This window comes from Pinus tabuliformis, chromosome 4_1, assembly GCF_031772625.1.
Source record: "Pinus tabuliformis cultivar Carrire ecotype Pingquan chromosome 4_1, CPIR1, whole genome shotgun sequence".
In the NCBI taxonomy this organism is placed as follows: Eukaryota; Viridiplantae; Streptophyta; class Pinopsida; order Pinales; family Pinaceae; genus Pinus; species Pinus tabuliformis.
The window spans coordinates 782,645,838-782,662,826 of NC_142303.1; the positions used below are offsets into that span (position 1 = coordinate 782,645,838).

A 16,989-nucleotide genomic window follows, 5' to 3' on the forward strand; every position below is an offset into this window, starting at 1 on the left:
GATCCCTGAAAATGAAGGAGTTGAGGATCGGTTTCATTCTTTCTGCTATAATCTTTGAAATGATTTTAAAGAGAATATTACATAGTGCTATTGGCCTGTAATCAGAAAACGACTCAGACCGCTCCTTTTTGGGGATAAGCGCAATGAATGTAGCTGTGAGGGTGCTATTTATATTCCCCGACATACGGGAGGCATCCACCATCCCCAACAGATCATTTTTAAACAAGTCATAGAAATGGGTGAAAAATTCGATCGGCCAACCATCTGGCCCAGGACTTTTGTCCTTTTGAAACTTTTTTATAACTCCATGAAGCTCCTCGTCCGAGATAGGCTTGAAAAAATCTTCATTGGCGGCATCATCAAACATAATCGGGACCTGTTCAATCATTTCAAAAACATCATTTATCTCATTTGGCCGCCGCTTGTACTGCTTGTGGAAAAACCTTGTAGCCTCCATCTGGATATCCTATTGAGAATATAAGAAGCCTCCATTTTCATCTTCGATCTTCCAAATCGAGTTCCTGTGCCTCCTCACATTAGCAAAGTTATGGAAAAACTTTGTATTGTGATTGCCCTCCTTAAGCCAAATCGCCCTGCTTTTAAGCCTCCAGGAAAACTCTTCTTTTAGCAACAAATCTTGTTTCATTTTCTCACAGGTTCTGATATGATTTTTCTGATCGAAAGACATAAAATCAAAGGAGGCTGTAGCAGCTGATAACCTTAATTCTTTTTTTATATCTTCAAGCGCCTGTTTATCCTTCGCCCTCTTTTTAATTATCCAATCCTTGGCCGCCCCCCTGAGCAATTGAATCTTTTCACGGAAGGTAGAGAAAGAAGTCCTCTCCGACTGCTTTAATTCCGTCCATTTTTTTGTTATAAGTTCATTGAAGGACTCATCAGTGAGAAAGATTCTGTTAAATTTGAAGGAATAACCCAATTTACATTCCGAGTCCCGCCATTCAAGGAAGATGGGGCGATGATCAGATGTATAATCGATTCCTGTGCTGGCGACTGGCATACCCCATTGCTCGATAATACTAACCTTGATGATGAATCGGTCAAGACGCTTAGCAATGAACGCCCGACCAACTCTGTTGTTATTCCACATTGGAACCATCTTGGGAGGAATTACATCGACGAGATTCCTATTTAGGAATTCCAGACGAAGACTGTCAGCAATAGGGTCGGACTTCCTGTGTGGAGAGCCCGCGAGCGCATTATGAACCAGAGAGCCGAGTCGAGATAGAAAACCAAAAGCCACTGGGAAAGAGAAGCAGCGAAGGAATTCCCCCAGCCCGGATGGCCAGAGGAGGAAAATCGAAGAAGACCGCAGGTGAAAGAATATAAAGCAGAGGTCGTCTAGCCAGATGATGGATATCTTGCATGGATGAGTTAAGGATCTATGGACACGTACCACTATTATCCTATGATATCAAGGAGTTGCATTTTAGCTTTTCTTTTCCTGCATATATAAAATTATTTTTTAAACATTTGGATTTTAGCTTTTTATTTTCCCACATATAAAATCATTTTTATAAAATTTGTATTTAGTTATTTTCCCTTAAATATATAAAATACAAAATCAGAGAGGAAGATATTTAAAAAATTATATTTTAGTAAGGTTCAGTAAAATCACTACATTGAAAAGTAATTGAGAACAAAAATATTATAAAAGAAAATTAAATATCTAATAAATAAAAAAAATCAAATTCAAAGTTTTTAAAAAACAAAAATATTAGCATAAATAAATATTTCACATCATAAGGATTGGGTCTACGTTTCGAACTAATTAATGTGGTTCATTCTCAGGGCAAGGTGAGAAATCAATCAATCTAAGAGAATAAATAGCATCGATGCATCATTGTTCAGTGTTAGCCGTTCAGAATTAGCCATGGGTGAAATAAAATCATTTAGTTAGAAACTCGCTGTTATGTAATAAATAATTATTTATTATCGAAATAGTGGCAATTTATTAATTAAATAGTAATATAATCTAATAAAATAATATTAAAAGCAATGGTTGACCTAGTCAATGAGAATTAGGGAGAAAACTAGCCGTTAAATAATAATATTATGTAGAAAACTAACCGTTATAATAAATAATTAATTTATATAATAATAATATTAGGTAAAAACTAGTTGTTATGTAATGAATTAGATGTTATGTAATAAATTAGTTGGTGATTATATTATAAATAATTAATATATCAATTCAAATAAAAATATTGAAGAATAATTTATAATATTAATTGTTAGAAACTAGTGGTTATAATAAATAATTAATTTATATATTAATAAAATTAGGTAAAAACTAGTTGTTATGTAAGGAACTAGATGTTATGTAATAAATTAATGGTGATAATATTACAATTAATTAATATATCAATTCAAATAATAATATTAAAGAATAATTTATAATATTAATAGTTAGAGACTAGTGGTTATGATATAAATTGGTTACTAATATTATTAATTTATATAATACTATTAGGTTGTAATAAATTAATAATCAATTTTTAAAATACTATGACCTAAACTAGTTATTTAAATTTTTTCCTTAAAGAATATTTGGTTAAAACATTAATTTGATTTAGATATATTTTATAACCTAATCTTAAAGAACTAAATTTTACCAAAACCACACTAAGGGTTATAAGCTAGAGGTAATCTCACCTCATTGAAAGGAGGAAAGCAAAGAAGGAATAATCGACAGCGGGAGGAGAGAAAATAAATTTGAGGAAGAAAACACTTGAAGCCGAGAAAGATAAGGGGGAGGCGAGGGCGGAAGAGTTAAGAGGCGAGAGCTAGAATGCAACTCTTACTTAATTTCTGGCCATCATCCCTATTAAGTTTTTTGGCATGCCTCTCAATCTCAATTGCTTCCCTAAGCTTCGTGTGGTGGAAATGACCAATTTTAGCAATGACCTTAGATTCTTCAATGAAAACATCGTGTTTTGGTTTCTCAGCATGTTCTGCAAGGGCTGATGTGCGGGAGTGATTATGTCTGATGTCAGCTGCATGCTCACTGATCCTCTGCTTAATAGATCTTCTAACTTCTCCAATGTAGGGGATACCACAGGAGCGGGGAATGAGGTAGAGCCCTTTTGAGTCCTTTGGGTCAATAGGGTCCTTAACCGACCTAAGAGAATTTTTAATGGTATTGAGAGGTTTGAAGGAAGAAGAGACATTAATCTTCTTAAGAATGTGGGCAATCGTATCAGTGGTTCCTTGGATATACGGGAGATAAACCTTAGAGATAGGATTAGAAAGGGCGGGTTTACCCCTTGGTTCTTTGCTAGCTCTGTGAAAGGCCTTGAGGCTATGGGATCTGCTATACCCATTATTTTCAAAAGCCTCAAGAAGATGAGATTTCTCCTAAACAAGATGGTTATCATCGAAGATTATTAGAGCACGGGTAGCGAGAGTGCTAAGAACCTAGAATTTCTAAGCAGCGAAATGATGAGAATTGGCATGGAGGTACTGTTCCATGTGAGTCTTCTTTCGAAAAACTTGGTGACAGACGAAACCATCCTCCCTCCTAGAAAGGAGGATGTCAAGAAAGGGAAGGCGGCCATTCTCCTCAACTTCCATGGTGAATTTAATGGAATCTGATTGGGAATTTAGGTGCTTGAGAAACAAATCTAGTTTCTCTCGTCCATGAGGCCAGATGACACAAGTGTCATCGACGAACCTCAGGGAAAATTGCTAGTTTTCTATGTTGTCATGCAAAGCAGGGAAAATTGTGAAGACAATATGGATCAGTTTTGCAAAACCACAAAAATATGTTGTTATCTTGAAGAAAGACAACTACTAAAGATTCAGTAAATTTAATGTTGTTGACAATGCTTCAACTTCCATCAGTCTGTCACAATCATTAATGTTAAAATGTTTAAGGTTAGACCAAACACAGGAAAGGATAATTTATTTATTCATGTCCTCTTCAACTCAAGAGTTTTGAGTCCAAGCATGGAAGAGAAATTCAATCTCTGCACCTTTTTAACCTACTAACACGTATTTTCTTCCTTCAATCTTGTCTAGCAAACAATATCAATTTAAAGATTGTTTGAGCTTGTGACAACCACTGGCATATACTCCATTATTGTACAACAAATTCATCTAAACATTTCAAATTGAAGCATAATGCAAGCCCATTACCTGCAAACACCACAAAAAAATCATTCTACTATATAAATGATGGTTAAAATCAGTACCTAGGAATCTCCTTGGTTTCTAATTGAAGTTTTGTCACTTTTAGTAAAAATATGCAGATGAAGAGTCGTTATAACTTCTTCGTTTGTGAAACTCCACACATGGATGTGTTCGAAGGTCATGCTCCCCCTTCATGTTTTAGATAACCTTGAATGTGTGGTTTATGTCATGCTCATTGAATCTAGGTACTCTTTGCAACAATATCTCTACTGAATTCCTAAGTAGAGGAATGGCAAATGAAATAATCATAAATGATATGAATATTGAGCAAACCAGGTTTGTTGCCATCCAACCTTTATATTTTAGCAAAAGGGTAGAGATAACTACCCCAGACTCTCGAGAGTATCTGCTAAGACATGCAATAAAATACCTTCCATATTGTGATCAATATGTCGGTGATTCTTAGACTTGCCAAGTTTCGTTGTATTACTATGCCTCAGATTGAAAAGGTTCTTCTCCATGAGTAAATGCCCATGTCCAGAATGAGAATTATCATGTCTCGAGTTGGAAAGACTCTTCTCCAAATAAGAATACCCATGTCCCTAATGAGAATCGTTATGCTCCAAATGAGTATGCTTGTGTCTTGAATAAGAATTTCCTTAGAAAAAATATGGAAGTGGTACCATACAATACTAAAAGTGAACAAATCTAACTTTAGAAGGTGAATACGAATGCTCTTATATAGTAAGCATGACCTCATTTTGAATCATTGTGTTATTATTTCTTCTTTTCATGTTGTAGCTTGAATTTGTGTGCCATTGGAAAGATATTACCCTTTGGACAGAAATATTTTTTACTTTTCTGAGTTTGAGGAAAGATGGCTTAAAGAGGGAAGCTTGATGCTTGATTTTTTTACTCATGCAAGTGTTCTAAATGCATGTGTAAATTTCAAAGACTTGGAATGTGGCAAGCAGATCCATGTCTACATTATTATAATTGAATTTGAGCCCATAGTGACTTTAGAGAATGTTATAGTTTTTCATATGCAAAAACATGGCAAGATAAACAATGCACATATCATATTTGAAAATTGTCATAACAGGATGTAGTACCTTTGATCTAGGTGGATATTGGTGGCCACTCACATATGCCACCTAGACTTGCAGTTGGTTTCATCTGTTTCCTTTTTTATTGCATCATTTACTATTTTTAGCAGTTTTTCGAGTCCTGAACTTCTAGAGTAGTTTTGACCCCATAGACGACGTTTTTTGAGGTCCGCAGTAGGTCTACCACAAATCTTGTAGTACTCATAGAGATATTTCCAGCAAGGTATCGTACATGCCAAACAGAGATAATATGACCAAGTGATGACCCTAGGAATTTGGTTGCCCAACTAACCCCAACAAGGCCCACAAACTCTTGGTGTTCCATCTCCTGGGGTTAGGGTTTTGATTGTTTAGGGTTTTCCCTTGTTGTTCAATAATAAATAGGTCATTGAGCCTCGTTGTAAAACAGTTCAGAGGCATGTAGCCGCCACATCTCTTCTCAGAGATAAGCTACCATCATTGGAGCTAGTTTATTTCCATTTTATTTGTAAGCATATTTCAGTATTTGATATTAATGAAATGAAGTTTTATTTCTACTGCATCTTTGTATTCATGGTTATATCTGTAATTTGTTGAGTTCTTGTTTAAGTTCAGATTAATCTTGGATGGAATAGTAACAGGTTATGTCAATTAGGTAAGCCTAAAAGATGCACCCAAGCTGCATGATTTAAAATACCACATGGTAAAAAATAATTGGAGAAAGGAGAATGAAAATCAGATAATTTGACTAGCTAAATATGCCCGCACAAGCCCACAGGAAAACACCTTCGATGTAAAATATAACCATAATATAACTAAAGTAAATAAAAATATATATAATAACAAATAGAAATTATATATATATATGAAATTAAAATATATATAACAAAATCATAAATATAATAATAAAATTATAATGTAACGATAAGCAAATAAATTAAATAAAAATGAATCTAATAATGTATAAAAATAATGGTCCACATATATATTAACAATATTAATATATATATTATTAATATTAAGATTAATATAAAGACAAATCACGTACATATATATTAATTAAAATATAACAATTTAATTATATAAAAAAGAGGTCAATACAACTATAACTTAATATAAAAAATGAAATTTGTATAAATTATAGTATAGCTAAATCAAAAATATATATATATATAGGTTAATAAAATATAAATTTTAATATAAATGTTAGTTATAGATTAAAATTAACGTAGGGGAGTAATTATAATATTATTAAGGATATAAATAAATCAATTAAAATATATATATATATATATATATATATTTATTTATTTATTTGAAATGTTTGTATAAAAATATTTACTAATCAAGATTTAATTATATGTAAATTTTAGAAAAATGATGGAAGCAAGGAATTCATTAAAATATTTTATCAGATATAATATTTTTAAATATCTAATTTAAAAATAAAAATAAAAATTCAATAATATTAAATAAATCATTTATATTTTTATAAAATTTTAATAATATAAATCTAAGGGTTTTGATAGATAGTAATCGGGTGTTTTGTTAAGATACTTTTTGATGTGAAGTTACTGGTTCAATTCCTTACCCCGGTTGAAGTGATATATTGAACATGATGAAGATGTAGTCCTGCTAAGATTACAATATATATATATATATATATATATATATACAACTTAATAAATTTATACAAGGTACAATTAAATTTGAGATTATTAAATATACCACTTAATAATTATAACGAGTTAATTACACTGTAGTCCTGCTAAGATTACAATATATATATATATATATATATATATATATATATATATATATACAACTTAATAAATTTATACAAGGTACAATTAAATTTGAGATTATTAAATATACCACTTAATAATTATAACGAGTTAATTACACCGAAGGTGTTCCTATGATGGGTTTGGTTGGGCAGATTCAACCAATCACAGTTGATCAATTTCATCCTCCTCCGTTCAACCATTTTTGACCATGTGTACTTGATATTCAACGACTTTCTGTCAGCGAGGTTGGCGACAATTGACTCACTCACTGATCTGTCTTAGGCTTCCCCGTCCATGAATTTTTGTCTCAAGCTTCTTGTCGGTACCTGATCTCATAGTGAATAACCTTACAGGTTAATCTCTTGCACACAATCAGTTGAAAGGGCCAATACCAACAGAGCTTTATAACTCATCGACTTCTTTGAAGCTGGTGGACCTACGAGAGAATCTATTTCATGAAAGCCTTCCCCATCCACGAAGTTCTATCTCGGGGTTAGTACTTGATCTCACAGTTAATAACCTTACACGTCCAATGCTTTCAAAAATTTGCATGATGTTGCAATGCTCAATTTCTTATCTTTAGCAGTGAATAAACTCGAGGGTCGGATTCCTCCTTGCATCTGTGAAAAAATAGAGTATCTAGAGGCTCTGGATCTTTCAGCCAATAACATTGTTGGGCATTTGCTTTCGAATTTTAGCAATTTCTCTTCTCTGAAGGTATTGAATGTAGCAAAAAATAATTTGGAAGGGCTCATACTAGTGGAATTTGGAAAATTGAAGAACATGGTCAATTCTTTAGTTCATCACACGATGATTTTGTTCACATTATTTTTTTTGTGGCTTACGATGATTTTGCTCACATTAATTTTGTCAAAGGTTTTACAATAGTTTTTTCAATTTCAAACTTTCCCTCTTGTATTGCATGGGAAGAAAGGGCGAAGTGGTAAATTGATCCAGGTGGATATTGGTGGCCACCCGCCTATTCCACTTGGACCCTCACCATTGTTTCTTTCAGTTTTTAAGTTTCCTTAATTGTAGCATAGTTTACCATTTTTTGCAGTTTTTTGGGTCCTTAACTTCTGGAGCCGTTTTGAGGCCCTAAATGAAGTTTTTTGGCAAAAATTGGTCCGATATATTTTCGGGAAATTGCATCAACAACTGTAGTCCTAAGGGAGATATTTCCAACGAGGTATCATATGCATCAAACGGAGATAATATGACCAAGTTACGACCCCAAGAAATTTATTGCCCAACTAACCCCAACGAGGCCCATAAACTCTTAGTGTTACATCTCCTCGGGTTAGGTTTTTGGTTGTTTAGGGTTTTCTCTTATTGTTCAATAATAAAAAGGCCCTTGAGCCTCATTGTAACTCATTTCAGAGGCATGTAGCTTCCACATCTCTTCTCAGAGATAAGCTACCATCACCCAAGCTATCTTATTTCCATTCTGTTTGTAAGCATAGTTCAATATTTTTCTGTTAATGAAGTGAAGTGTTTCTCTGTTGCATCTCTATGTTTATTATTATATTTGTAAGTTGTAGCATTCCTGTTTAAGTTCGGATCAGTGGTATCAGAGCCGGTCTACTCTTTCTCTATTTTTCTTTTCATGTCCCCAACGAGGTCAAGGTATAAGGAGTTAGGGCTCGATCTGGTTAAACCATTGCAGGATCAGCCTCACAAAACCCGTTGACCTCCCATGGCAGAATAAAATAAACATGAGGGGGCAAGAGATCCTTTCAAAATGTTGCTTGAGGAAGCGCTCGAGCGACATAGGACGCGATGATGGATAACTTTGCCCAGATCCTTCGACAGCTACCCACAGGCGATGCATCTTCATCCAGCAACCACTCTAGAGGTGCTACTCCTTTTAAGGTACAAGTTAACTTTGATATTCCCATATTTGAAGGCCTGATAGATGCAGATGTTGTAGATAAAGGGTTAAATCTGTTGGAAGAATATTTTTCAGTTCATTACTTTTCCAATCGGGAAAAGATTACTTTTTCACTTCTCAAAGTCGCCCCACATGTCAAGGACTGGTGGGAAACCTACTGTGAACAAAAGGACAAGAGTGAACCCTCGTTGTTTTCAGCCGCACCCACTTGGAATTCTTTTCGAGACACCATCAAGGAACAATATTACCCTTTCGGGAGCTATGAATATAAATATATAAAGTGGACCATGCTATGGCAGGGAAGGGACCAAGATGTGCCAGAGTTCAGAAATACTTTCCATACCATTCGCACGAAGTTGGGTATGAAGGACACTAAGCAGCATTTGGTGCTCAAGTATTGCGGCTATCTACACAAGTACATTCAGGGCGAGATGGAGTTCCTAGACATCTCCTCACTCGGCACGGTGTATCGGTACGTTGTAAAGATTGAGAAGAAGTTTAGACAGAAGAGGCGGGACTTTGGATCTACGAATCCAAAGCAAGGAAAAGGCACCCCCAAACCACATAACAAAGGACCAAGCCAAGGCGAGGCTACCCAGGACAACCCATCAAGCCGCAAGAAAAGAACAACACCATGAAGACGAAGAAGGACATGGGAAAATGGTGTGAGTTCCATAAGAGCTCCACTCACAATACAAGTGAGTGTCGGGCCAAGTAGTCACTGGTGGCTGAGATGAAGGCTTTTGAATCATATGTAGGTTCTAACTCTGAATCAGAACCCAATAAGGGAACTGACAGAGGGAAGCAGATCATTGATGCAGAGCCTAGTGCCATAGTGGCCACCACAAAGATCTAGAAAAGTGAACCTAAAGATCTAGATGAGGGGGAACGCCTCTTCCACTCACAGATGTGTGTGAATGGTTATTTGTTGTTGTTCATTGTCGACAACGGGAGCCAAAAGAACCTCATTTCAGCACAGGTCATGAAGAATTTGGGCCTAAAGACTACAACACATCCACGGCCGTACACCATCGGGTGGCTTCACCAAGGAAGAGATCTTCTCATTATCCAGCAGTGCCTCCTTCCCTACAGCATCAAGCCATTCACGAATGAGGTACTTTGTGACGTTGCTCCTCTTAAAGATTCTGATGTATTGTTAGGACAACCATACTTGTGAAAATGACATGGTGTATATGAGTCTAGACTTCATTCTATGATTATTACTTTGGCTAATAAGTTGTACAGGATACTGTAGGTAGCCCCTCCTACCACCATCTCTTTGATCACTGCAAAGCAATGCAATAAGATCATTTCCTAGACCAAGAAATTTGTTTTTCTTATGATTCGCCCCCAAGGCAAGAAGAAGGTTATGGCCACAGCGTCCAGGCAGGGCTCCTCTAAACAACAGCAGCAGATGGTCAAGGTTGTGGAGGAGTACAGGGATATTGTTTCCTCACCCACACGGGTACCTATGCATTGTTAGTTCAAGCACTCCATCGATCTGACCATGGGTGCGCCATTGCCCAATGGACTGATCTATCGACGCTCTATTTTGGAGATCGATGAGATTAAGAGGCAGATTCAGGAACTACTACAGAAAGGGAAAATTAAGCCAAGCTCGTCACCCTGTGGGAGTCCTATTGTATTGGTACATAAGAAGGATGGGATATGGAGGCTCTATATTGACTATCAGGCGTTGAACAAGATCATTGTCCGGAATAGGTACCCAATCCTGCGAATTTATGACCGTTTGGACTAGCTCAAGGGGGGAAATATTTTAGCAAGATTTACTTGAAGTTAGGTTATCACTAGGTGCCTATCGAACCCTCCGATGTGTGGAAGACTTCCTTCAAATCCAAGGAGGGCCTTTTCAAATGGTTGGTCATGTCGTTTAGATTAACGAATGCCCCTGCAACCTTCATGAGACTGATGGATGACATCTTGCAACCCTTCACCAATGCATTCATGGTGGTGTATTTAGATGATATCTTGATCTTCATCCAGAGTTGGGAAGAGCACCTCCACCATATTTGACAGGTCCTTCAAACCCTTCGACAACACAAGTTGTGTGCTAACTTGGAGAAATGCACCTTTGGCCTGACCCAGGTTTAATATCTAGGGTACATCATTGATGAGTAGGGTGTACATGTGGACCCATCCAAGATAAAAGTCATTCAGGATTGGCCAACCCCAACCACTCTAACAGAGCTTCGCATCTTTTTGCGTCTTGCCTATTTATACCATAAGTTCGTGTTGGGGTTATCTCATATCACTTGGCCTTTAAGTCAAGTTACCAATGGCGGAGTGAAAGAAAAGTTCTTTTGGTTGGAAACCCAACAACAAGCGTTCTCCGAGTTGAAGAATTGCCTTTGTTCTGCACCAGTGCTCACATTACCAGACCTGCAACAACCATTTGAGATTGAGACAGATGCATTTGACTATGGTATTGCTGTGGTTCTTACTCAACATGGGCAACCAGTGGCTTACCATAGTGAGGCATTTCTAGACACAGTCCAAAAGCACCCCACTTATGACAAATAAATGTATTCCATTGTGCAGGCTTTCTGTCAATGGAAGCATTACATTATGGGGAAGGAAATGGTCATCCACACAGACCACCGGCCTCTACAGTTCATACAGACACAAGGGAAGTTGCAGAACGATCACCATTAGAAATGGTCCACCTATTTGCAACAATTCCATTTGAACATTAAGTATAAGAAGGGCGACACCAATAATGTCGTTGATTGCCTCAGCCGACCACTGGTCATGGTGCTAATCATTGTGCTCGACTCCAATGGGCACTAGACATCGGGGTGGCCGCATCTTTACAAGAGCGATTCAGAATTCGGTAGCACATACCAGACACTCCTGGAAGAGAAGCAAGTTCCAAATTTTCACCTTCAAGATGCACTATTATGCCACTCGGGACACATTTGTGTTGACCTTCAAGTAAGCGTGCCAAGATGATTTGGGAGGCGCACTACAGTCGGGTCACTAGACATTTCAGTGGAGAGAAAACAGTGGCAGTATTGTAGAAGTATTTTCACTAGCTGAAACTTCATCAGGATGTTGGGAAGTACATTAGATCCTGCACCGCTTGTGTCATTGCCAAACCAACCATCAAGAAGCAAGGCCTATATACTCCTCTACCTACTCCCAGTCAACCTTGGGAATATGTCTCCATGGATTATATGTCGGGCCTTCCTTCTACTAAGCACGACAACAATTGCATTTTTGTGGTCGTCGACAGATTCTCTAAGATGGCCACCAAGGCAGCCTGCAAGAAGAGTATCACAGCAGAGGCCATTGCTAAGCTCTTCTTTGAGAAAGTGTGGGTACACTTTGCGATCCCACGGTCCATTATCTCAGATCGAGACAACAGATTCCTGAGTGAATTTTGGTCAAGTCTTTGGTCAATGCTGGATACAAAACTTACTAAGTCCACAACTTTCCATCCCCAAATTGATGGCCAAATAGAGGTTATCAACAAGATGATCATACACATTCTACGCATGTACAAATCAAAGCATCCACGCACATGGGATTAAAGTCTCCCCTATGTCCAACATAGCTACAATAGAGCTCTCCACAACTCAACATACCACAGCCCCTTTCAGGTAGGGCTGGGATTTCATCCATTATGCCCCATTGATGTGGCCATACCATTTGCAACAACTCAGGTAGATTCGGCTCATGTGCAGTCTGAAGCTGAAAGGGATAAAATCTTAATTGAGCGCATTCAAAACATCCGCCAACAGGTCCATGATATATTGGACAGAGCTAATGCTAAGTACAAGCAACACCATGATCAGCATCGAGTGTCACCCAAGTTCCAGGTGGGCGACAAAGTTTGGCTACATTTGCAGAAGGAGCACCTTGCTGGACCCCATCACAAGCTTCACCCGCTTCGATATGAGCCATACACCATAACTAAGGCCATCAGTGGCCTTCGAGCTTAGCATCCCACCATTCCTTGGTTTGCACCCAGTGTCCAATGTAGATCGCCTTCGACCATACTTTCCACCATTGTTGGACACATATGACATTGCAGAACAACTCACACCAACAGAGATCAACCTGGACTGCATGGAACATGCCACAACTAATTAGATCATGGACAAACAGATCAAGAACACTCGGAAATAGAGGATACATCTATATCAAGTTTTCCGAGCAGGCCAACTCCTTCACCAAGGCAAATGGCTCACTAGAGACCAAGTTCAGCAGAAGTTTCCTCATCTCATGGAGGAACTCAATGCAATGGGGACCATTGCTTCCTAAGGGGGGAGGAATGATCTAAGTGGATATTGGTGGCCACCCTCCTATTCCACTTGGACCCTCACCATTGTTTCTTTCATTTTATCAGTTTCCTTAATTGTAGCATAGTTTACTATTTTTGGAAGTCTTTTGGGTCCTGAACTTCCGGAGTCGTTTTGACGCCCTAAACAACGTTTTTTGGGAAAACCCCCAAGCGATTTTAATGTCACTAGTGTTGACAATTGTATTCCTTGAAGAGATCTTTCCAATGAGGTATCATACGCATCAAACAAAGATAATATGACCAAGTTACGACCCCGGGAAGTTGGCTGCCCAACTAACCCCAATGGGGCCCATAAACTCTTGGTGTTACATCTCCTCGGGTTAGGGTTTTGGTTGTTTAGGGTTTTCTCTTATTGTTCAATAATAAAAAGTCCCTTGAGCCTCATTGTAACTCAGTTCAGAGGCATGTAGCCGCCACATCTCTTCTCAGAGATAAGCTACCATCACCCAAGCTATCTTATTTCCATTATGTTTGTAAGCATAGTTCAATATTTTTCTATTAATGAAATGAAGTGTTTTTCTGCTGCATCTCTATGTTTATGATTATATCTGTAAGTTGTAGTGTTCCTGTTTAAGTTTGAATCATAAACAGAGTCGCATGTTTATGTCTTTCATGTACTTTCCCAACTACCATATTCTGTCTTAAATGTATTGAACATGACAAAGACTACTGAAAAAATACGGAACATCCTCTTATCAATTGACTATGTTTTAAAGCACGTTATTGTGGGTGTTTGTAGGTAATGGTGGCCTTTGTAGGGGCTTTGTCGACAGCAAGAATATTGTATCTAGTGTACAATGCCGACAACGCCTGCACTGACTGGATTTCCATATCTTCACCGTTTAGTTCTCTCTTCCAACACACCACTATTAATATTAATACTAACACACCCCCTAGCCAGTGGCTTAAAAATTCTCAATCTATCTAAATATTTAAAGCATATTTTCCTTATATTCTCTTTTTTAACGTATGTTTTCAATCTTCTTGTTTAAGGCGTACTTTTCAATTAGAAGTCACTCTTATAGAGGAGATGTCAGGCATTCAAGAGCCTTGAGGGTAGTTGTGTTGTTTCCTATAACAATTCCAATTGCTTTGACTGGATCTTGGGATTCTTTCTCGAAAGGGGCTGGGACTAAGACTGAGGCAATTGCTTTGTTTGGATCTTGGAATTCTTTCTCGAAAAGGGATGGGACTGAGACAGAGGCCGAGGTTAAGGACATGGCCATATAATAATAAATATATAATATTTTAAACAAACAATGAATAAAATACATTTTGTGTTATGTACATAATATGAGTTTCTTCCAATCTATTGTAAACGATGAATACATTACATTTTCTATTATAGACATGATGCCAAAAATTTTCCTTATCTTTTTTTTTCTTATGCTTCTACGTTGATCGAAATATTTGGTACAGATGAAATTAACTAGTTTCTTTAATTACAATTAAAGAATTGTAAGCATCTCCATTATTGAGGGACTTGATTGTTCTTTCCTTTGACATAGTAGGTTTAAATCTTAATATTTCCAAAAGAAATCTTTCATCTCTGCTCTTTGAGAAACTTTAGGCTTCAAACATCATGATATCACTGCCAAGTGCATTCGGAAACATAACAAACCTGCAACATATTAACTTCTCCAAGTCCTTGAATTTGAGAAAGTTGTCAACTTTCTTGAATTTGTTGGAAATGTTGCCCTGTTTTTGCTTAGTGACCTAACTAGCCTAAAGGAATTTACACTATGACTGCTTCAATTTGAAATGTTTACCTAACTTTGTTGGATAGTCAAAACAATGGACAATGTTGATAATGCATTATACATGAATAGAGTATATGTCAGTGGTTGTCACAGGTTCAAACAATCTTGAAAATGATATCATTTTCTAGATGGAGTGCCATTTGCCAATGTGGACAAGATTGAAGGAAGAAACTAGGCATTAACATATTTGAAATATGTGTAGATTGAATTTTTTTTCCATGCTTGGACTCAAAACACTTGATTTGAAGAGGACACAAATAAATAAAATATCCTTTCCTAATTTTGTTCTAACCAACCTTAAACATTTCAACATTAATGATTGTGACAGACTGATGGAGGTTGAAGCATTGTCAATAACATTAATGTCACTAAATTTTTAATAGTTGTCAAGATAACAACAAATCTTTGTGGTCTCGCAAAACTGATCCATTTTGTCTTCACAATTTTCTCCACTCTGCATGGCAACAAAGAAAACAACAATTTCCTCAATACTCAAAGAATTAAATAAGGAATTGTATAAATTATGTGGTCATTTAACTATTTATATGCATACTTTTCCATCAATCATCTTACTTCGGGGATAACCAAATGTCGCAATGGAAAATTCCCATCAACAAGTAAGCAACCACTGAAGTAGAAGGTTGTTCTTCGTAATCCAATAGATTTTGTGCTTTTCTTGTAACAAGAACATTAGCCTCATTCCTGAAGTAGTGTCGACTAGACTAATGGAATCTCACAAGGGGACCCATTGTGCAGCCTGAGGAATGAGTCATTGGGCTCTAGGACCTCAATAGAGATTAATATTTATATAATATTTACTCTATTAGAAATAAGATTTTTTATATTTAGTGATTTATTTTTTTTAGATGATCTTCCCAAATCTTCATTTCCTTCCATGTAACTTTACACCTTTCAGGGAAATTACTAGCTTATATAATATACCATTTTAAAATTATATTTCATTGATATTAAAGATTCAATTTAATAATTGTGAATGAATATCCCCGATCGGGATGTGAAAAATTTTGAATCCTTCTTGGGCTTGATTGATATGACAGAGCATTTATTGGTTTGGGACAGTGGGTGTTATCCCCCACGCCCTCACACACTTATTCATTGTGATAACATGAAACATCGCAAATCAAGGCAGATCCATGACGTGAAGGTTGGTAACCCTCGGTGCCTACAGGTGGTGGGAGCGTAGGTGGAGTCAAGACCATCTGTCTGGAATATAAACTTGGGTCCTCAGCTTCTTAGGGAGCCTAAGTTTGATGTTTACATGTTCACGGTGTCAGGAAAGCGCGAGGTATACCCAATCGTTGCATGTCTTAGTTTGAGGTTGGCATATAAAGTTTGATATGTTATAATTCTATCTTTGTGTCCTGGGTTGGGGAATGATACTCGTGATAAGCCTCGCGTCCGGAGGGGAAAGGAAACACTGGTTAAATTAGCAGTTTTTGTGACTCACAATATTGGCCTTCTTGACTATGTAATGTCGATTTATATCTTTTTTGGCAACATCCTTTCTCGCATGGGCATGTTTACTGGTTTCTGGTTTTTCTTCATGATGTTTCCTCTACATGTTGATAATTGGGTTCCCCATTTTAAGCTTGAATTGTCTAGAAAATCCTTGTGGAGAGTAAGGGTTTTGGTAAATGATCAGGGCTCAGGGGTGCATGGGGGCCACCATTTTTATTCTGGTGGTACCTCCCACTCCTAGAGGGTTACTATTTATGTATGCTTTCTAGCTCGGGTGGTGGAATTTTGAAGGGACGCAGCGTTGTCCGGTGCTTCATTTGTTTTTCTGGTCAGACATTAAATTAATGATTATCTTTTAGGTGGTTCTCTGTATAAATCATATTACAGGTTCGCCTACACTGTATCCACTTCTAGCCTCTGTACAGTGGGTTGCTTTACGAGCACAGGAAGGTGGAAGAAGGGTGAAGAAAGGGGGCTCGACCTTGGCATATATGGTGAAGTATAAGCCTCGCGG

General features: G+C 37.1%; 1 protein-coding gene across 1 annotated transcript; it reads right to left on the reverse strand.

Annotated features, from left to right (window-relative positions):
• Window positions 1-466: 466 nt before the first annotated feature.
• Window positions 467-1,117, reverse strand: LOC149178497 (uncharacterized). The gene has a single exon (XM_089422119.1). The coding sequence runs from the start codon at window positions 1,115-1,117 to the stop codon at window positions 467-469; it is 651 nt and encodes a 216-aa protein (XP_089278245.1).
• Between the last annotated feature and the right edge of the window lie 15,872 nt (window positions 1,118-16,989).

Bases quoted from the DNA above. Each gene is read 5' to 3' on its own strand.
- LOC149178497 (XM_089422119.1), bottom strand. From the start codon at position 1,117: ATGGTTCCAATGTGGAATAACAACAGAGTTGGTCGGGCGTTCATTGCT.